This window comes from Raphanus sativus, unplaced genomic scaffold, assembly GCF_000801105.2.
Source record: "Raphanus sativus cultivar WK10039 unplaced genomic scaffold, ASM80110v3 Scaffold0233, whole genome shotgun sequence".
Taxonomy (NCBI): Eukaryota; Viridiplantae; Streptophyta; class Magnoliopsida; order Brassicales; family Brassicaceae; genus Raphanus; species Raphanus sativus.
In genome coordinates, this window is record NW_026615553.1 from 28,106 (window position 1) to 51,121 (window position 23,016).

At 33.1% G+C, this 23,016-nt stretch overlaps 2 protein-coding genes and 2 pseudogenes across 2 annotated transcripts; 2 read left to right on the top strand and 2 right to left on the bottom strand.

Moving 5' to 3' along the window:
* Positions 1–3,848: 3,848 nt before the first annotated feature.
* On the top strand, positions 3,849–7,903 carry LOC108845321 (uncharacterized; annotated as a pseudogene).
* LOC130501624 (probable fructokinase-4) lies at positions 5,782–6,631 on the bottom strand (annotated as a pseudogene).
* A 6,110-nt stretch (positions 7,904–14,013) lies between the features above and the next one.
* Positions 14,014–19,392, bottom strand: LOC130501623 (ethylene-overproduction protein 1-like). Its single transcript, XM_056996461.1, has 4 exons — positions 17,155–19,392; positions 15,042–15,333; positions 14,653–14,962; positions 14,014–14,569 (listed from the first exon to the last, which is right to left on the bottom strand). The coding sequence occupies exons 1-4, from the start codon at positions 19,137–19,139 to the stop codon at positions 14,349–14,351; spliced, it is 2,808 nt and encodes a 935-aa protein (XP_056852441.1). The 5' UTR covers positions 19,140–19,392; the 3' UTR covers positions 14,014–14,348.
* A 1,039-nt stretch (positions 19,393–20,431) lies between these two features.
* On the top strand, positions 20,432–22,287 carry LOC108844229 (bifunctional monothiol glutaredoxin-S16, chloroplastic). Its single transcript, XM_018617450.2, has 2 exons — positions 20,432–20,845; positions 21,687–22,287. Exons 1-2 carry the CDS (start codon positions 20,468–20,470, stop codon positions 22,185–22,187), a joined length of 879 nt encoding a protein of 292 aa, XP_018472952.1. The 5' UTR covers positions 20,432–20,467; the 3' UTR covers positions 22,188–22,287.
* The last annotated feature ends 729 nt before the right edge of the window (positions 22,288–23,016 follow it).

Sequence of the window (23,016 nt, forward strand, 5' to 3'; positions counted from 1 at the left end):
GTATATTATAGTCTGTATTATATTAAAACAGAATTATTATAAAAATAAAATATGATAAAATTATATTAAATTGGTAATTTAACCTATTTAATTTTTTAAATTCTTCATTTATATAAAATATCATTTACCATTAAACGGGTTTAAATTTGTTAATTACGTAATATTTTTATACCAAAATAAATTTATTAACATATGTTGAAAAAGATTTTTTATTTGATTATTTCAGATTATATATTAATTGCACAAGACTCAAAAATGTAATAACAATTAATAAAAAGGTAAAATACATTACAAATAACTATATATTAATAAAGTAATAAGAAACGTAAAAAATAAAATTTAATGGTTCTACAATACATAACACTAAAATATAAATCATGTATTCAAAAAAATTATGATAATACTAAAGTTATAAAATGAAAAAAATACCAGCACAGATGTGAAGAAAACAATTACAATAGGATGTGTCCTTATACAGAATATAAAAATATCGTAAAGCTGACGTTAGCAAATGATTGCACATGAATCCAGGCGTTGGAGGTAAAGATGCCTTTAGCTGTAAGCTTTGTACAATCTTGACGACAAGGATGTATGTTGCTCTTTTTACTGCAGGTGACATTAAGAGCTTTAACGGCTAGTGATGAAACAGAACCCTCTGAAAGACTCGAAGTCTTCCCAGTAGCTGAACTTTCTGCTTTAGTTGAAGCCTTGTTCGGAAACTCGCTAGACGCTACGCGTGCGGCACATACGGGCCTAGCGATTTATTGAAAAATCGGAAAAAATCGGGGAGTATTCGGGGATGAATTTTTTGTGTATTTTTATATATATCTTATTTATACATATGAAATTGTAAATACACACCAAATTAAACCATAAAATATAATCATATTTATTTCAGTTCACATATAATACAAAATATACTTTACTAACAAATGGAAGAAATATGCAAAAAATAAATATTGGGTCAACTAGCGACAATAAAGATTTTATAGAGATCATTATACAAATTTATATGATGTAATTTGTAACGTGTTAACGAATTAGTGATGCCACGAGTCACTGGTAGAGTACTTTTATGATTTAATTTACCTTCTTCTTCTTCCGTCAAACACACGAACCTCATTAACCAGTTAAGAAAAAAGCTCTGTTTGAAACCAAACTAAACTAAAATCTTAACTCTTTTCACTTTTGTGTTTCTTCATCTGCTGTTCTTATACTAATGCAGACATGGATATTTGAGCTCTATAGTTTATGATTTGAGTTTCCTTGTCACCACTCGAGAAGATTTGAATTCATCAATGATTATTGAATCGAGCGATTCGTCCATTACGCGGCCGCGTTTTGGATTTCAACACAGTCCACGGCTTTTATTCGGTTCACCGCGTAATGCAACCGAATTGGTCCATTTCGCCACGGAACCCAGCCGCATCACATTTAACCGGACGGTTAATCGCCTCTACGACCGATTTTTAGAACAAGGAGTTGAAGTGTTTGAGACACTTTAGTCTAATTCCCTCCCTCAAACTTCGAGTCGAGGGAAAAGAGACACCGAGTTTTTTGCGTAATGTGTAGAATGATTCTTGACTGTGAAGGACTTTGTGAAGACATATGCGAGCTGGAGAGTTGCAGAGATATGATTGACTTCCATTGCCTTCATAGCAACCATTTCTCTTACAAAATGATAATTAATATCAAAATGTTTTTTTTTTGTTCTTTTGTGGAACATAGGATTGGCAGTAAGACATACGGTTGACAGATTATCGCATAACATCAAGGGAGTAACAGTCTGCTACAATCCCATTATCTTCAACAAGTTCTGCAACCAGACAACTTCAGACGCAACTTGAGACATAGTCCTATACTCTGCTTCAGTAAAGGATCTGGAGACAGTCTCATGCCTCTTTGCAGATCATGATATCAGATTTGAACCGAGAAATATGCAAAATCCACCCATAGACCTTCTTGATTCATTGCATCCTGCCCAATCACTATCACTATAGCATATGAGAGTCAAATTTGTATGAGAGCATACTTATGCTCCTTTCATAAGTCTCTTCAACATACCTGAGTATTCTTTTCAAGAGACTGAAGTCAGAGACGCTGGGAACATGCATCATATGTAGTTTACTGCAAACTGAAGATCCGGCCTTGTGAGAGTTAAATACTGCAGTTTACTAGCCAAAATTCTGAAGTGGCTTGGATCCTCGAAAGCTACATCTTGTCCTGTCAGGTTATTTAACTTCAAAGGTAGCCATATGAGTACAGTCTTTCATTCCTGGAGCATACTTAGCTTGACTCAGAAACAACCCTTTGCTATGACGTTGGATTTGGATCCCGATATTTTTCATTCTAAACACATACCTGAGTTCCTGTAACAGTTTATTCAACAAGTGCTCATTTTTGCTCATAGTGTTTCAAAAAAGAAGAAAAAAAATAGAGTAGATCAAATAAGAGCCACTGTGATATACAAACAGTGATGGGTCCGGAAAACTGCACTGAAACCAAAGCTGAGGAGGAACGAACTGAAGTTATCAAACAAGGCTGAAACGATTTTATCCATCAAGTATTTCTTGTTTAGCCATGGCTGCCTAGAATCAACCCCTGCATATTGACGTCCACAGCAAGGCACATGATACTTCTTCCCCCTTGAAAAATGATGAGAGGTCACCACTTCATCACGAAGAACTTGAGGCTTCATAATCCGGTAAGATAAGATCAATTGATCTTCGTAGACTTCGGAATACGACGAGGTCGGTCAATCAACACATGACACGACTAGTAGAAGCCACTATGAAACAGGGAATAAGGCCTATCCCCTCTGTCAAGAACCGAGAACAAACTGGCCACCTATAACAAGCAGAGTTAAGAACTGATACCAGATTTTAACAAGAAACCGAACCGAACTACCACCATCAAAGCTAGACATTGATGATGGGCAACCAATGAAGGGAAACCATCCCGTTGCAAAAAAAGTAAGATACCACCCAACAACTTACTGAAAAGACCAACAGAACCTAACCAACCAGGCAAATCTCTTCGAGAATCAAATCACGCCGAAGCCTATACGATCCAAACAGAACATAATCTATTGAAACAAGAAATTTCCAGACAAACCAACTCCTCGAGAAGGGCCAACACGAGATACTTTAGCATCATCAGACCAGGAAACGCCAAATGAAAGACAGAGAGATTCGACAAGACTCGTCACTTCGAAAGGTTCACCGCATAGATAAGTCACCATACAAACGACCAAAGAACATGGATAGAACAGGGTAACCAAAGAAGAAGAGAAGAGAAGAGAGAGGGTCTCTACTCCGGCGCCATAAAAAAACTCAGCAAACTCTTGCTCACGTGGCTTGTTGTGAAGAAACTTTGTTTTTATTTATTGATTGATATAGAAGATAGGTTTCTAAATCATTTTTTTAATAGGTTTATGAACTCGACTTAAATTAACTCAAACTGGTTTATATGACTAGCAATAAATTAATAAGATAATATATGACTCTAATTGTTGACTCAAAATTAAAGTAACGTTCATGCCACATATAAACCTTTTAGTGGTTTAGAGGTTTTTTTTTTGTCAACTGAAGATTATCATTAACCACTAAAAACACACATACATCAAAGTTCAAAGCCGACTGATACAAGACATCATCGGAGTGGTTTAGAGGTTAAAAACAAAATAAAAAATAAATGTATAATTAACTGTTAATATTTTATTTTTGTAAAAAGACCTACTCATTTGTGACCGCTGTTTCTCTAAAATAACATGACTAGCATAAATTGATGTCGTGGACTCAGATTGGTTTATATACGACGATCACTATCACTGGAGAATTGAAATAACAATGGCTTTACATCCACTCCTCGTTCTATTTTCTTATATGCTTTTGACGCAAGTGGTTGAAGGAAACACTGATGTAAGATTCTACGACTCGTTCTGTGTTTTAAATTTCTTAAGATTTAATGTTTTCAATTTTCATGTAGAATTTATTTTCTAATCAATTTTACAGGATTTTGATTGTGTTGATATATACAAACAACCAGCTTTCCAACATCCACTGCTGAAACACCACAAGATTCAAGTACGGTGGTGATCTTGGTTCAATTAAACATGAAATAATCTTGTAAGAGCATAATCATCTAAAACAAATTTCTGATCTTGTTATTGTCCGTAAACTACAGGAAATTTTCAATTTGTTTGAAAATCTTGATAGAAAAAATGAATATAAAGTGGATTATCAAAGTTGTCCAAAAGGAACAGTGCCAATATTAAATCAAAGAAATGGAACTGAGAGGGTTCATCTTGACACAGTCGAGTATCCGGGCCAACATGTAAAATTTCTTCTTTTTCAATATTTTTTAGTAATATATCCATTTGTTGCAGTACAAAAAGATTAAACTATATAAATTTGATCACCACTAGCCTTGTCGATTATAATACAAATAGTTAATTTTTATATTCTTGCGAGTACAGTTTGCAACAATAGAAACCGTTTTGGATGGGAGCATCTATCGAGGAGCTGAAGCTAGGATAAGTCTTCATAATTTAACTGTGCAGAATAACCAATACAGTAAAAGTCAAATTTGGTTAGAGAATGAACCCCGTAATGAAGTCAATAGCATTCAAGTTGGTTGGGCAGTAAGTTACTATCAAACTTTGGTTGACTCGTTACCCAGTAAATATTAACTAATTTTTAAAAATATATATTAACTTTAAGAACTTTTTACCACTGAAGTATATGTTATTATAATTTTTAAAAAGTGTATGTGTTATTATAATTAGATTCAGTAAGAATATATTTAGTCAAATTTTCATTTTTAAACTGTAAAATATTGATTTTAAATTATAGAAAATTACTCCTGTAAATGTTTCTTCTCGTTTAATTCTTACAGATATATTAAACACAAATAAAATATATTTATAAATTAAATTTACAGTAAAAAATAACAGTTATCCAACCAATAATCCATATTAACACATATTTGGATATAATATGTTTCATCATGTATTTTATAATTGTATTTAGGTACATCCAAGATTGTATGGTGACACTCGCACGAGATTTACTATATATTGGACCGTAAGTAAATCAACTATTTTTCGTAATTATGTTCCTTTATACATTGCAAATCTGTAAACAATTAGTGAATAATTAAAACAAAGCAAAATCATAGATGGGCTTATTGTAATGGTGATTTGAGAGTTTTGAAGGGATTTAAATATCCCTCTAATTTAGAAGGGATTTGTGATTTGAACAAATCTTTAGAAAGGAATTAGAAGAGATTTCAGGAAATTTTAGGATTTTTATTTTTAGTTATCTTCAAGCATTTGTTCTTTAAAGTTTTCATTACTTACAACTGTCGTCAGTAAACTTATTAACAAGTTTTATTCATAAGGTAACAGAATCAAACAGGTCTATGAGACCATTTCCAACCCACCTCTATTTATATCTCTATATTTTTCCCTAAAATAGAGTAATTCTATTATAGAAGTGGATTTACTCTCATGTATGCTTCTATAATAGAGTTCCTCTATTTATAGAGGAAAATATAGAGATTTGCCATTTTTATCTCTAAATATAGAGGCAAAAAGTGAGATTTTTCTATATTTTCTTCTAAAATAGAGAAAATCTATTATAGAAGTGTACATTAGAGCAAATTGACCTCTATTATAGAGATCTCTATTTTAAAGAAAAATATAGAGGTGTACATTGGAGATGCTCTGAACACAGATCCAAAATACAATACCAACAAAAAAAGAGAGTAAAACGTGAAATCTTAAACATCCAGAATTGTTGTAGACCAGTTTGCATTCAGGAGAGTTTCAACCTCTAGCACTGTAGGATCTAGCACTGTAGGAAGAGTTGTAATGGGTCCCCATGCATTTTAGCAAACCTAATTCTAGAAGACGAGCTTCCTCCTCGAGAACACAGCGGTCATCAACAATGGTGCAAAGCAATGCACCAACATATGAATCACCAGCACTAGTTGTGTAATAATTACAACTCTTTACACCTAAAGTGACCAAGAGAAGATTCAAGTTAGAGTGCCACTGAGACAAAGCAGTCTCATCATCAACAGTATCAGATCTAATTAAAAACATAAGCTCCCATTGTTGAATTTCATCACTTCAGCTTTTTCCAAGCTGTTAAGAATCTACTTTTAGAGGGCAACAGAGGTAGCCTCAAGTTGGGTCACAAGAGAGCAACGGCTCAACGCTCCGGCTTCTTTAGCCACCTCCATTCCCTTCAGGTGAGGAGATATACATGGCTCAACGATGAGACTTATTGATCCGTACTGGAACACCTTAACAGATCTGATGAGATCAAAGTAAAGCTCATCATGACGGAGGATCATGTCGGCACTAGGGTTCTGGTAAAATATGAACTCACATTCTCCATCGGATGTAGTATCACGAAGGCGAGTGCTGTCCTGGCTCCATTCTCAAAGTTGATTCCTTCATGAGAAACACTATTTTGGGATTCAAATGGGAAAAATAAAATATTTTCTCAATTTTCTTCAAATACCAACCATAAGGTGGTATTTGTATCTACTCAATTTTAAATGTAAATCCATTTTTGTATAACTCAAAAAAACTGTCAAGAGATTTTACTAAAGAAATCCTCATTTTCCAATAAGGGAGAATTTTAAGGAATTTGTGTAAATGACTAATCCAATAAAGGTGAGTTTAATAGAATTTTGATAAATCCTAGATCCAATAAGGAGAGATTTGGATAAAAACTAGAATTTTGTCAAATCATCAATTCAATAACTTCCCATATGTTTCTCCTTCCATAGTATCTTTCCCTCTAATTCTTTTTAGTTTATCAGGCAGATGGTTATAAAAACTCTGGGTGTTACAACATACAATGATCTGGCTTTGTTATTGTAACTCAAATTCCTTGGATTAGAAAAGTGTTTTCTAGAACCTCTATTTACAGTGGTAACGAAACAATTTCTTTCACACCGCAAGTATTCGAGGTAAAAACATATTTGAAATTCATTTATGTTTTACTTCATTGTATTCGAAAAATATAAATTACTCTTTAAAAACTAAAAAAATTATTGTAAATTACTCTTAATGTCTAAGTATATTTTTATTATTCCAATAATACATTGTAAATTTGTATATTTATTTTAGGTTATTTTAAATAGTTAACTATAGACAATAATATATATACATATATATAAATTAGATTTACTGAGTTTTTAATAAGTGTGAAATCAAAAAGATATCTCTTGGAACAAATAAATATCTTAATAAAGGTTACATTTTTTTCTAAATAGACTTCTGAAATATTTTTTTAGTAAAAAAATGGTTTTAACCTTTTTACCGGAAACCCAAACATTATAAATAATCTCTTCCAAAGAAAAATTGAACCTAAGCCAACATTTGGTTCAGGTTTCTGAAATATGTTGGGATGTGTCCTCATATTATATATGTTTAGTTTTTAATATAGCTTCTCTTAGTTTTACTTATCTGAATTTTAGATATTTTCTTAATTATTTTTTTGTTTCAATATTTGTTAGGATGGCTTAAGCGGAAACTGGGGATTAAAATACTCAACGATGTAGTTAGTTACTGGCCTAAAGAATTATTCATCATCTAAACAACGGAGCATCTTTAATACGTTTTGGAGGAAATACATTTATGTCTCCGGATGGAATAAGTCCTCCAATGAGAAATGGGCATTTTCCGGTTATCGACTTTCAGAAGAGTTCACATTATCTGCATGTCAAAGTTAAGAACTCTAACTATCAATTAGTTGATATTAAAGACAGTAAAACAAGACGTTATTCAGATTCATATCAGTGTTATAGATTATCTTATTGGGGTTATGTGAAGTCGAAGGGAGTATCCTTCTCCTTTGGAGGTCCTGGTGTAGACTGTGATACTTGATGTTTATGAATTTTACATATGTACTACGGACCAAAATTATCAAATTTTAAAAGTAAATAAAATTTGACTAAACTATGTTCATCATCTCTCACTTTCTCACTCAAACTTCCTTGTATGCTTGTTTTTACAGAAATTTCACTCAATAACCTTGAAAAGAAAATCTACAAACTACCCAAAATTTTCTTCTCTCTCTTCTTTTCTCTTATTACTCTCTCTACCCTTTCTCTAAGAAAACTAACTAAATATTTTTTTTGGTGATTTCATAAACCCTTTTACAGACCTTAAACACATAATCATCTATTCTTCAAAATAAAAGAATCAATCACTCTGCATGATCTATATCTCTCCTCAATCCAGAAAACAATACACGAAGCTCAAATTTATAATTTAAGTATCTGCAGGTCATATAATCGATTAGTACAGTTTATTAGAGCATTTTCTCCAACCCAAATGTATATCTACCTATATAATAATATTTGTAGTCAAATTTATTCCAACTCACCTCTACTATTTAAAATAATTTTAAATCAATATACAAGAAATTTTTAAAATTTACACAATTTATTATTGTGAACAGTATAATGTACTAAAACATTAAAATTTTAAAGAGGAATTTTTAATTTGGAAAAGTGATGAAGTAAAACATAATGAGATTTTAACATTAAAATAACATTATTGTATATAAACATTTTAGCTTATTGTATAGAAACTAGAGGGACCATCGTTTTTTCATAGTTTTTTTTCCTCTTCCCTGTTCGCTCTCCTCATTTCTTCATCATCAAGGTAATAAATATTTTGTTTGTCTTCAAAACTGATTGATTTTTTTAAAACTTACATATATTTTATTTTCATACGTTTTTATAGATGTCTTCGCACTATGATAATAGTGATTCTTCACCTGAAAACGAGATCTTTTTGGTGCTAGGAATATTTTTTTTTTTGTAACTTGGCATAGTGCTAGGAATATTGTCGATAAGTATAGGTGTAGGTGTGCTATTGTGCTGAAAAAATAGATTATTAAATAGCCATAGTTAAAGTACATAATCCCTAGTACGGAATATGAATACTGGAGATATATAGCTAGGGGTTATTGATGTTGATGATGTTAATGGACATCACGAAGTACTGTTATTTAAAAGAAATTTTCATATGTGTGCATGGAAAAAGGGAGTGTAAAGAATTTGCATCCAACGTCGTATTTGCCAATAACGCTGCATGCATTCCACTTACATTGTCTACGTAGATGGAATGCAAACAACTGTCCAACTTGTCGTATAAATTTTGTTTAGTCTTTTAGTAATAACTAGTGTTCAGTCCCGTACTGCGTACGGGTAAAAATCCTTAAACTAAAATATGAAATTAACATATAATTTTAACTCGCAACTACATTTTTGAGTTAAAAATATTCTAAATCCATATAGATCGTTTCCTTCTGTCCCGAAGTGTCTAGAAATGCTGAGAGTGTTCATTTATATATCCATAAGGTCATAAATTGTGGATAAATATCAAGAAAATCATAATAATTTACAAAATAAGCTAAAATGTCCATATTTACAGTATTACCTTAACTTTGTCGATACAACACCATCAATATGCCATCACGTTCTCAATAACAAAGATGAGCAGTCTCTCTTTTGTAATATATCCATTGTAAACCAAAAAGTTATCAAAAATACTCAATAACATTGAAACTTTCCACGGTTAAATAAAAGGAAGTGATAAAAATATATTTACCTTTAGTATTTCATTGTCAGATTTTCTAATCTATATATGCAGTTTCGTTGTCTCTTTTCTTCCTATAAATATTCCATTGAAACAATTTCAAACTGAACAAAAAGAATAAGAGACTCTCTTACTTAGAAAAAAAAGAATTTGAATAAAAGATAGCCATAAGCTATATATTTTTTTGTTGCTACAATCAAAACCCACGAAATGATGAAGAGATGAAACTACTGAGAAAAAAGAGAAGGAGAAGAAATAAGTTTAAAAGATGAAACGGTTTGATGAATAAGCTATTAGATAAAATTTAGGGATTTAGTATTTTATAATTTTAAGAAATTAGAGATCGTGGATTATTTCTGATTGGAAACAATTTCTTTTACAGTTTTTTGTTTGTTTTCTTTTACAGCTGTTTAATTTGGCGATAGACTCAGATTTTAAACTTTTATGTTAATAATTAATTACTTTTGTAAAATATTGTACATGTGTCACAATACTATTGACAACGCGACTTGCGCTTTAGTATATAAAGATAAGATTATGTTACGTAGTTGTTGAAGCAATGCTTTTGGATGATACTAATGACTAGTGAACAATAATTAGACAAGGTTATGTAAGGGAAAAAAGTTCCATACTTTTTTTTTTTTAAGTTCCATACTTCCATTGACTCTTTTTGTTAAATGTAAGGTGTTATATATGTATGTATATATCCTTGAAAGATTCTGAGTCAAAGACAGATGAATTGGTTTAATTGTTTATTTGTATCATTTTCAAACGTTTGGGAAAAGGATCATGCATAAAAAACTTGGAATATAATCCATTGCTTACATGAGTTACTATGCTAATTAATCTCATGTATTTTTTTTAAGTTTTCAGAATAGACTGCCATCTAGAGATAATAGAGAACAATTTCATTGTCTTCAAACGATCTCAGTAAATCACTGAGTATAATATAAAATCAGTAGGAGCATAGTTCCGTTCAATCATAATTTTAGGTTACTTTTGTAGTATAAGTAATTAAGTTTCACATCTCTCAAATTCATCTCCATCCACACTTTTGCAAGAAAAGTTTCAGATTTAAATGAGCTGACTGATTACCTAAATCAAATCAAGACAGCCGTAAAAAAGATAATCAATCAAGACATCAATAGAAACTTTCTACTTGTATAACTAGTTACCAATTAATCAATTCTAAGCGTTGTTACAGCACATTAATTTATATACGTAAATCCACAAACATTAGCCGAATGATAAAATTTTCAAAAAACTAAGTAATGTAGATGTTATGTTCATAACAAATAATTTGAAGAAAGAAAGTCTGAGTATCAAATGTGTTGAGTTGATTTCAAGTCAAAAGGGTTTTAAACATTTAGGTAAAATATATATTTTAGCCAAAAACTGTAAAAATAAATTTATAAAATATGAAATGTCTACACGCGTCGCCACTTAATTTAAATAACGACTAAATGTAATAAATAAATACTGTAATAGAAATATAATAACTTATATAATTGATTTTCTTTTGCAAACTGACATTCCACTTAGATTGTTTACTTATATTTTGCATATGTTTTGCTAATTTTTACTTGTGTTTTGCTAATGTTTACTTATATTTTGCTTATTTTTGTCATGAACAACAATAATGTTTGAGCAACCCAATTTTCTAGTTGTTTGAAAATCCATTTTTCATACTTTCAACAAAGGTATAAAAATATGAATTGTTGTCTCAACTTTCAAAATACAAAGAAACAACTACTTACATATTTCAAGGGCTACGTAAATGTCCAATTTGTGTGCTCAAAATGGAAGATTTTTACATGGGTTTTATATGTACAATTTCTATGGTGATGATTGATTACTCACGTCTATGTTTCTTGTTTTACAAGGGGAAAAAATCTCAGGGGTCTGAGAATCAGTTAAATATGTAATTATTAGTGTATTGTCGATTATATATTGTCTTTCTCTCCCTTAATCTGATATCAACGTAATCATATCATTTTGGTTTGTTTCAAAATTCATCAACCCATTGATTTTTTTCGACTTACACATTGTACTTTTCTTACGTTTTTTTGTAGATATCATCACCACCTTATGATGACGGTTATAATTCATATGGAAACAATTTCTTTGTGGTTCTAGTGTATGTGTTTATATTTCGATATTTATGGACGTGTTTGCAGTGTTGTATTGGGTAACTAGGTTATTTAATATGAATAGTAATCAATCTCCGGTTCCAAATGTGTACTGGAGATATAGAGTTAGGACACCGAGAAATACAACTGGTTCCTATAAGTAGGGAGAACTTCCTATTTGTGCATGGAGGAAGCGAATGTTAAAATATTGTTAGTACTTTCCGTCATTTTAATAAAATTTTAAAATATATTTTACATAGTTAATTAAACTTTTTTGGCTTTATACTAAAAAATTGTTACTTGTAAGTTGTAACCAACATTAGTGTTTTTCTAATGTTTCAATAATTGTCTGAAAAATCATATAAACTTATGATAAACCTTATCCACTAATATTCATTTTCGCTGCCTAAAATTGGTGAAAGAGTTTTGTTATATTTTTCAAACGAATAGTTTGATTTAAGATATCAAAAGATATTATGAATAAAATAGTTATAAATATTTTATTATAAGTCTTATTGAAATACATTTTGTAATTTTTTAATGAATAATCCCAATAGAAAAATCACAAATGAAATGAAATGCATATAAGATATTAAGTCAGCAAAATAGAATAAGGAAATAATTTACTAAAATTAATTGTTAACTAATAGGATCAGAAAATATATATCATACTAAAGTAGGTTCAATTTAAAAATTCACCTAGAAAAAGTCAGAATGTTTCTGTTTTAATAATATAAATCTTACGAAGGAGTAAATAGTAACTGATTAAGATTTCAGAACAAAGGAGTTAAACCCATGAGTTTAAAGTCCATTTAGATAGTTGAGTATTATATTCCGAAAGATGAAAATCTGATGGGCAAATGAGTTTTTATTTGAGGGAAGCGAATTAAACCAATTCTGACTAAGCAAATAACAAATTTCATTCAGAAGTTATGCTAATTAATCACACTCCTAATTTTTACGGATGTTCTTCAAATAGTTAAAAGAAGACATTTTCTACTTCCTACTAAAACAACCAAAATTTACAAAAAAAATTGAAATCATATTTTCTTCCAAATGATTCAAACACCAATAAATTCCACGTGGCAATTAGAACACATCCTAAAGCATGATATGAAAAAATTTAAGAGGATAGATAAAAGCTTGAAAATTTGGACAATAGGTTAGGAGAAATTAATTAATTTCATGTTATGTGCATGGGAAAACGAATGTAATATTTGCTTTGAATCATATTGGCATATACGATAAGTGGGCATGCATTCCAATTAGATTGTTTGCTTATACCTTGCTTATGTTTTGCTAATGTTTACTCGTATTTTACTTATATTAAATTTGCTTATGTTTTGTTATGAACAAAAATACTGCTGTTTAGCAAAAAAAAAAAAAAAAACAATAATGCTTGAACAGCCCATTTTCTAGTTTTTAAAAATCCATTGTATATTTATCATATATACTTTAAACAAAGGGTATAAAAATAGATTTATTCTTAGGTTCACCCCCTAGGGTGAACCTTTAGGTTCACCAACCAATAAGATTCAAGTATTTCTTATTTAATATCTTAAAAAAAAACAAATTTTGTTAAATTATATTATGTTTTTAAAATAAATAGCTAAAAATAAACAAAAAAGTAATAATTGAAAAAAAAGATTTTTTTAATTTTTAAAACTATGATTCATCCAACGGTTTAGTGTTTACCCAAAGGTTTAGAGTTTTCCAAGGGTTTAGGGTTTAGTATTTAGGGTTTAGGGTTTAGTATTTTGGGTTTAGAGTTTTTATTAAAAAAACATTTTGCAACTACAACTATTTTTATTTATTTTTTAGCTATTTATGTGAAAACATAATATAATTTAACAATATTTTATTTACTTTTTTAAAAAATATTAAATATAAAATACTTGAATCCTATTGGTTGGTGAATCTAAAGGTTCACCCTAGGGGGTGAACCCAAGAATAACTCATAAAAATATGGAATTGTTGTTTCAACTTTCAAAATACAAAGAAACGACTAAAATTACATATTTCTATGGTTAATTTAATGTCCAATTTGTGTGCTCAAAATGCAATTTTTTACATGGGTTTTAGATGTACAATTTCTATGGTGATGATTGATTACTCACGTCTATGTTTCTTGTTTTGCAAGGGGAAAAAATCTCAGGGGTCTGAGAATCAATTTAACGATCATGAGAAGAATGATGTCACATACACAATTACACATTAAAAATATGAAGGAATGAAAAGAAGAAGCAACACAAAGTGAGATATCTAAAAACAAAACATGACATATCAATATTTTTCGTGTTCTGTTTTGTCCGGAACACACTCTGCACTAATCATATATTAACCTTATCCAGTCATCAAACCAGAATCAATCCCAAAACCCAAAGTATGAAGTTATATTTACATTCTATGTTGCTGCTCCTTTTGATTTGTTCCCAGTTCTTTCTATCAAAACTTATTGATCACAAAAGAACCAAGCTTAGTTTCTTATTGGATCGTTCCATAGTAGATAGGAAACGGTACAGGTATATGTGGTTTTAGATGAAAGAAGCCCTCGCCATAGTTTAGGATATAAATAAGATGGCAGATGGGTTTGTCTATGACTGTGGTTCACGTACTTTGTGATAGAGGTTGATGGTATCTTTGTGGCATGGATCAAGACTCAGAGCTGCTTCACAGTCTCTGATAGCGTTTGTAGTTTCACGCATTGAAGCGAAGAATGCTGCTCGGAGATGTAACAGCTGGAGGTCAGGTTTAAAGGCTATAGCTTTTGATAACTCTTCAATGGCTTCAGTTTCTCTATGGTCGTCCATAAGAACTATAAACTCAATATCATGAGGGTTAGTTCTCAAACAAAAACAGCAATAAGAAACAAGAAATGGATGTGAAACATTTGCAGACCTGCGGCTCTGTATCTGTATGGGTAAGTTCTCAGAGGATCTAACTGTGTCGCCATCACTAGGTCTCTCTGTGCCATCTCTCGGTCACAATACTCTGAACGCTTCTCAAAGGCCGATGCATTGTTCTGAGCTTTCTCTATCAACTTTGTCATCTCATTATACGCATCTTTCCTTTGGCTTTTCAGATGGTAAACACGAGCTAAGCCTTGGTGAGCTCGTGTGTGTTTGATGGTTAGCGCGTTCTTGTAGCAATCAGCTGCAAGATCCAGCTTATCGCAGTCAACATATACACTTCCCAAGTTGTTCAAAGCCTGCAAATACAACAGAAACTCTTCATGAAATTGCAGTCAGATGATGATAAAACTAATGGGGAACAGCTTCTTTACTTACTTGTCCCTTACGGAGACCATCTGATGGACATCTAAGTGCTTCTTCAAGGAGCTGAATAACATACTTTGAGGACTCAGGGTCGAGCGTAGAGTCTGCAAGAGCATAAGCTTTAAGGAAATACGCTTCGAAGGATCTTTGTATCGAAACAGATTCCTCAGCCTTGGCCAGAGCTTCCTCACGGTGGCCTGTGTCATACAATATCCATCCTTCATAAACAAGTCTCTCATGCTCCGACTTTGAATGGTTCCGAGCCAGCCTAAGGCTACGCATTGCTGCCTTTTGACAGTTTAGCCTGAAATGTCACACAATCAGATGAAACAAAACACATCACTTATAGTGTAACCAAAACATATTCCCTATGTTCCACAAATTAAGAAAACACATTGATAAATATCATAATGCATTATATTATGCAATTATTAGGTTATTGAAGTTTAATTCTTTTTTTTTGGAACTCAATTTTGAAGTTCAATTCAATAAACTCAATTAATTTACTTGAAATTTACTATTATTAAATAAAAAAATTATATTAAGCATAAAATCTATTTCTATGAAACAGAATCTAATCTATTAATTTAGGGATTATCTACTATTTGAAGTTCTTATTTAAATTTTGGACTCTTTCATAATTGTTGTTAGAATATATGATGTCTCCTATGCAACCTACCAATTTAAATTAAACCAAATCTTAACCAACATAGATTAGTTAAACCTAACCAGTAACACTTTTATAATATTTTTGGTTAATATCTTAATATAATTAGATCTAAGACTGGGCGTTCGGGTACCCATTCGGGTTTTGGTTCAGTCCATTCGGGTTTCGGGTTTTCGGGGTCAAAGATTTCAGCCCCATCCGGATATTTTTAAATTTCGGTTCCGGTTCAGATCTTTACGTGTTCGGTTCGGGTTCGGATAACCCATTTAAAATGTTTTTAGATTTTCAAAATTTATTATATACTTTAAATTTTCAAAATCTATAAGAAAGATAATATATTACATATAAATTTTCATAACATATATGCCAAAATACCTTAATTTAACACATAAATTAGTTTTCTTTGAATATTTGGATAAAGAATCAATAGATATTTAACTATTTTGGTGTTTTCAGTATATTTTAGCTATTTTAAACATTTACTTTTGACTATTTGCATATATTTTCCGAGTATTTTGGAAAATTAAAAGGTATCTTATATATTTTTAATATTTTTAATATACATTATATATAAAAATAATGTATATATTCAAGTATATAAATTTATTTCGGATACATTCGGGTACCCAAAATATTTCGGTTCAGATCGGGTTCGGTTTCGGTTCTTTAAATACCGAAATTTTGAATCCGTTCGGATATTTAATCAATTTTGGTACGGGTTCGGTGCTACTTTTTTGGATCGGGTTCGGTTCGGTTTTTCGGGTTCAGATTTTTTGCCCAGCCCTAATTAGATCATATAAAACTGAACCACTCTTAAATCAACGAGTTCTATATCATTCCAGACATAAGAGAAAAAATATCCGACTCATTTACAACGTAAGCATACAAAGACCGTGTATGCTTATGCTCATTGATCTTCCAAAAACCAAATAATTGTGGCATAGACCAACATAGGCTCATGTTCGTATCACTAACTTTACTTCCATATATTTACTCTTCACCTACATCATATCACAACATACACAGTTATACAAGAACATGATTTTTTTGTTCAAACAACCAAATAATGGTAGCATATGGTCAGTAGATTTTTTAAATATGTTTTTTTATATATTACGTTTTACGAGACTATGTGTATAAGTTTTTTTTTTGAAAAAAAAACATAACTATGTGTATAAGTTAAAAGGTAAAAGGTGTGATAAGGCAAATTATTATACTAAAAATAAAAGAAGATTAAATACAAACTAATAACAAGTACAACACAAATTATAACACTATTAAATTCTATATATATTTAATAAAATATTATATATATGTCTAATATGTATATATATATATATAAATGTTACACAAAATATATATAATATTATATACACATATTATATATACCATATATTATTAATTGAAATTTGACAAATCAATTTCCGCCCTTTAGGGCGGGTCCTAATCTAGTTGTACCTTAAGAGAAGAAGAGACTGTCTGAAACGCAGAAGGCTCTTCCCTGGATCATTAGCCAGCATATGATGAACAACAGCCAGAGATCCAATATCATCAACAGAGGACCAACGATCATAGAGCTGCATCCAGCAATCAGCTTGGTTCCGTCTCTGGACCAGCGGCCGGAGGAGCTCCACCATATGATCACCATGAATTTTCTTGTTAAACATCAAGAAGTTCGGCTCCAGTGTCAAAAGCGCTCTAATATCTTTCAAAGCACCCTCATAGTTCTTCATGGCTATATAAATCCACGCCCGCATCTCTAAACAGTCAGGAGAGACCTTAAACCTCAGAATCTTGTTCAGTTCCGCGACCGCAGACCCAAACTGACTCTCCTCGACCAATGACACTGCCCTGAACTTGTAAGGGAAAGTCAAAGTAGGGTCCAAATCCGTGGCGATTTCTATATCAAACATCTTCTCATCACAGCTGCGGTACAAAGACCTCTCCTGGTGCATCCATCCAGTGGCAGCAGGGGAACCCGAAATCAACGAGTTCATGGTCTTATAAGCCGAGTATCGATGTCCACGCTTAAACTTACACCTGGCTACACCAACAAGGGAGTAAACATGACCTGCCTTGACCGCTGTGCTAAACCATCTCTGAGCATCTTTGTATTCTTTCCTCTCAAGCATCACAACCCCTAACTGGTGACAAGCGAGCTGTTTCTGCCAAGCCTCCACCGCGCATTCGACCAAACATTCTAACACCATTACAGTTGTGTTTGATTCCATATCTTCTTCCATAGCAATCTGGCTTAAGAAGAGGTACAACGTAAAAGAAGCATGCCCAACCAAGGCCAGCCTTTCCCGTCCCTCGACGCTACAGAGAATCTTTACAACGTTCGGGTTATGCAGCGAGCTAGGCAACTCTCTTAGAAAAACCTGAAGACAAGCAGCCACAAGAAGGTACGCAGCCTCCTCCAAACCATACTCAATCAACAACACCGCGTCATCGAAATTACTAACGAGACGAGCCAAAGTCATGTCACAAGCTGCTTTCAACTCGTCGCAGCAGAACTGGTTCGCTAATGTGAGTAGCTCCAAGACAACGTTAGGAGGAAACATCTCAACTTTTCGAACCCTACTAAACATCTCAGCAGCTCTCATCCCTTCCACAGAGATTCCGTTCAAGCTGATAGTGTTTCGCTCCGTCTCTCTAAAGCCACCGTATAACATTGCCCTAAAGGGTTCTGATAAAGACGCTACCTTGCGCCTCACGCAAGGAACTTCCTCGTCGCCTATACAGAAGGACATGTCGTAATCTACCTCTGACGTCGAGCACTCTTGAACATCAACGTCAACGTTGTACCCGGAACAGAGACATGGATCGTACACCCGTTCCGGGTCGTACCCGGAGACGAGACTCGCTTTAGGGCATTCGAGGTTTCTTCCGCAGCAATCCATCGATGTTGTCCCGATCAGCTCATCTTCTCTCCTCTCGTAACGTAGCCAAGAAGCTAAGACAACTTTGGTGTGAACGTTAAAAGCGTGTTGCCTAGCTGACCGGAGACTCCGCCGGAAAAGTTTCGGATCCGATAAGCCCCGGAAGATTGCGCATTGCTCTAGATAAGCATCAGACTTCTCGAAATGCGAGCAGTTCTCGATTTGTCGGTAGACATCGGATAGCTTGCCGATCAAGTCTACGAATTTCAGAGAAGGGTCTATCTGAGGCTCGAGGAGGTTTGCGACGGGGAGACCGTAAGGGAGGAGAGAGTCTTTCGAAACGACGGAGTTTTGGTTTGGAGGTGGTGGTGGATGAGTCCGGGTGGATTTGGAACGGAACGAGTTGACTCGGAGGTGATCGTGGAGATGGTGAAACAACTTTTCGCCGGCTCTTTCGGTGGTAGAGGGAGGAGGTGGTGGAGGAGGAGGGTTGAGAGACGTGGCTTTGCATCCTTCGATGAGTTTCAACGTTCGCATTGTCGTGAATAGATTAGGATGCATCTTCTTCAATCAAATCAGTCAATCAAATGAAGAAAAATAGGGTAACTTTTTAAGGAAAGTTTCTAAATTTAGACAATTTGAGATTTTGAGTTAAAAGGGCTAATCGGGAAACTAGAGATGACGCCGGGATGTCCCACCGGAGATCCCTGAACCTGAGACCACCGAGAGAGATCTCTTCGTCTCTCTTCTCTTTCCTTTATTTTGATTCTCGTTCTGGACACAAAACGTGTTTTCGCAGTGTAGTTTTCATTATTTCCTTTCTATTTTCTCGTTATGTCCGTAAAAGTAGAGAGAAGGGAATTGGAGGAATGATCTCTCTCTCTCTCTTCAGCTTTTGGTTTATTCTCTCTCTCTCTAAAAATGCAGTGTTTTATTATTGGTTATGTCATTTTGGTGTCTTTTTATTTGGGGAGTTTGTCTTTTATTTCCCTTTTGTGTGATACTGGTTGATATGGTTTACATATGGATATAAAACCATGTTGCAGAATCTTGATGTTTACCTCAGTTACTTGTCTAGATTCTTGCATAAGATACTATGGAAACTCTCAGGGAAGATAATTGATTGAGCTTCAACAAAGTCCAAAAAAGTATGTTTATATAGGAACTGAAGAGAGCTTAAAATGAAGACATTTGCTTAGAAACAACGGATTTGGTCTCAAGTTATGGAGGAAAATTAGAAGAGATTATTGTCTACCTTCTACATCTAACCTTCTCTAACTGACAAGGAGAAATGTTGTTATACTCATTGCTTCTGAGTCAACAATGATGTTCTATTGTTGTTATTTTTCTTTGGCTCTAAAGATGATTATTACCATTCCAGATTATTATTTTTGAATGAATGCTAAATTAATTCAAAAGAAAAATAAACTGTTTTGTATAACAAAGTTGCTTGACGTGATCTCTAATTTCTAGAGATCTCGGTGGATGTTTCCAAATAGAGACTTACATGTTGAAGTAAAACCATGATGTTACAGAGAGGAGATATAGAACTATGGAGGGAATGTTTGTTGATTGTTTTATGTAACAAGAAGAAAGATATGGAGAACACCAGGTCCAAAATAAATGAGTAATTAATGAGAAAAAGCATGAGAATATATTGTAGTGAGAGCTTTTATAATTAAAACCAAGTGGAGTTTACCATAGCGATTGAGTTCAAACATGAAAATCTAAACAAGTATACAAACGAAACGACCTCAAGAAAACGAAAATGAGATTTTAAAGCCCAATATTTATAGGGCCTTAAAATAAAGCCCATATCCATATGACTACAGTTAAAAAAACTAATGATCTCATCCCAACCGATAACTCGAATCTCTCCTGCGACAAAAATGGCTGCAATCAGTTTCTCCTCTGTGCACGCCTCACCCTCTCCCCGTGTTTCCCGTCCACATATTTCCAGAAATACCCCTACCCTTACTCTCTATTCACGCTTTACACCATCCTTCTCCTTCCCCTCTCTCTCCTCCACCCTCCGCGTCGACACACCCCGATCTCGCCGTCCCTTCCTAATCGCCTCCGCCTTAAAGTCACTGGGGGAGACGGAGCAGCTCCCGATCGCGGAGGCCGAGTCGATTCCGGCGGAGTCCGGCGTGTACGCCGTCTACGATAAGAGCGACGAGCTTCAGTTCGTCGGAATATCTCGGAACATCGGGGCGAGTGTAGCTGCTCACGTGAAATCGGTTCCGGAGCTTTGTGGCTCCGTCAAGGTGAGCTCATCGTCTCCTCGATTGACAATTGAATCAGTGAATTGATTGTTTGGAAGCTAATGAAGTTCTTGATGATCATCAACTACACTTGTCACATTAGCCGTTCATTATTGTATTTTATGTTACTGTGATAAATAATCGGAATGAGTATGCACATTATCATGTTCATATGCCACGTCAGCACATATGTGTATAGGAGTAGAGCGCACAATATACTTGTCGAGTTAATTTTGGTGAGGAAAGTATTATGTTATCCAACTTAGCTTAGCTCACATACGAAACATTCATCTATTGAGCATGTCTATCAGAACCACAAGTGCTAAAATACGCAACCACATGAACGAGCCTAATTAATAGAGAACCACAAGAAGATGTTTCCAAGCCTTGAGATAGTTTGTATATGGAAAAGACTGAGACAGGTCAAAGAGAGTGTGAACCATATTATGTTAGGATTTTTCATTTCCTTGCACTTCCTTTTCATTACTTGGTTCCGAGGATTTTTGTTTGTAGATACATGAATAGTGGTCGTTAGTTTGAAGAGTTTTGGAAGGTTAGTTTGTTCTATTTGATGTTTTGTACTTTCAGTTAATAAGAAGAGTTAGTTTGTATTGTGTCCATGATACTTTACTCTTATCAGCTTACAGTCATATGATATCTCAAATAGCTCTTTTGAACTTTAGTTAACATTACAGATTAACATGGAAATAGAAACTGTAAGAGGCCTTGTTGTGTTTGTTTGTTTGTTTGCCCATGGACTCATAGCCAACAACAACTTTATGTACATGATGAATAGTGGCAAGTTTTGACATTATGTTTGAATGTGTCATCATTGCTTGCTTAGGTTGGTATAGTAGAAGATCCAGACAAAGCTGTTCTAACACAAGCATGGAAATCATGGATAGAAGAGCACATAAAAGTAACGGGAAATGTCCCTCCAGGGAACAAGTCAGGGAACAACACATGGGTCAAACAGACTCCAAGGAAGAAATCTGACATCCGTCTCACTCCAGGTCGCCATGTCGAGCTCAATGTCCCCTTAGAGGAACTGATTGACCGGTTAGTGAAAGAGAACAAGGTGGTAGCTTTCATAAAAGGGTCGAGAAGCGCTCCTCAATGTGGATTCTCACAGAGAGTTGTTGGGATTCTTGAGAGCCAAGGAGTGGATTATGAAACGGTTGATGTTCTTGACGATGATTATAACCATGGGCTAAGAGAGAAGCTGAAGAGTTATAGTAATTGGCCTACGTTCCCGCAGGTGTTTGTGAAAGGAGAACTGTTAGGAGGTTGTGATATATTGACCTCAATGTACGAGAATGGCGAGCTTGCCAATATGTTTAAGTAGTTTCATCTCTGTTTATTTCTCTGTTTCTAGTTTGTATAACTCAAAACATTTATCATAAACGTTTGGAACCTCTTTAATTTGAAACTTGCTTGTTCACATATTTAAAGCTTCCAGATTGTTAAACTACTATTTGCAAATTATGATAATTTCTTAGAAAAATTGACAAAAATACAAAAAAAAAAATTTATATTATATTATTTGCAAATTGATTTTGAATGAACCTCTAAAATCTTAATTACCCTAATAAAAAATTATATAGATTTGTTAATATATAATAACCTATCAATTATAAACGAGTTTCATTAATTGATAATCATCATTTTTTTTAAATATTATGCATTATGTTAGCCAAAAATATTTTATATCATAATAATTTAAAAATAAATATAAATCATGTATATAGTTTTATGTATATATGTATGTTTTCAAGTTATTTCATGTAATAAAATATATTTTATTAAAATATTTTTTTTAAACAATTTAAAATTTAATTAATTATTAAATATTTTAAAAATCTGAAAATAATTGATTCTAATGGTGTTTGAATTGATAATATCATTTACAAATTTTTATAAAATTATTAAGTCTGCAAGTGCGAACAAAATGCCTATTATTTAGTAGTTTTTTTTATAAATACTATCGACTGATTTGTCGGTAAAACACTTAGTACTACAAGTTGACTCATCGAAAGCATACCACACTGTCTTATCTGAGTTTGAAATGCATTCCAATTAATGTAGGAAAGATCGATTATCTGTACGGTCTATTATAAAACTACATGGACCAAAACCTAAGTGAGAACTGACCAAATAATGCTAATTTAGGTGTC

Coding starts and splice junctions, on each gene's coding strand:
- LOC130501623 (XM_056996461.1), bottom strand. CDS start 19,139: ATGCATCCTAATCTATTCACGACAATGCGAACGTTGAAACTCATCGAA. Junction 15,334..17,154: donor CAGTCTCTTCTTCTCTTAAG/GTACAACTAGAT, acceptor GTGACATTTCAG/GCTAAACTGTCAAAAGGCAG. Junction 14,963..15,041: donor ATGGTCTCCGTAAGGGACAA/GTAAGTAAAGAA, acceptor TTGTATTTGCAG/GCTTTGAACAACTTGGGAAG.
- LOC108844229 (XM_018617450.2), top strand. CDS start 20,468: ATGGCTGCAATCAGTTTCTCCTCTGTGCACGCCTCACCCTCTCCCCGT. Junction 20,846..21,686: donor AGCTTTGTGGCTCCGTCAAG/GTGAGCTCATCG, acceptor TTGCTTGCTTAG/GTTGGTATAGTAGAAGATCC.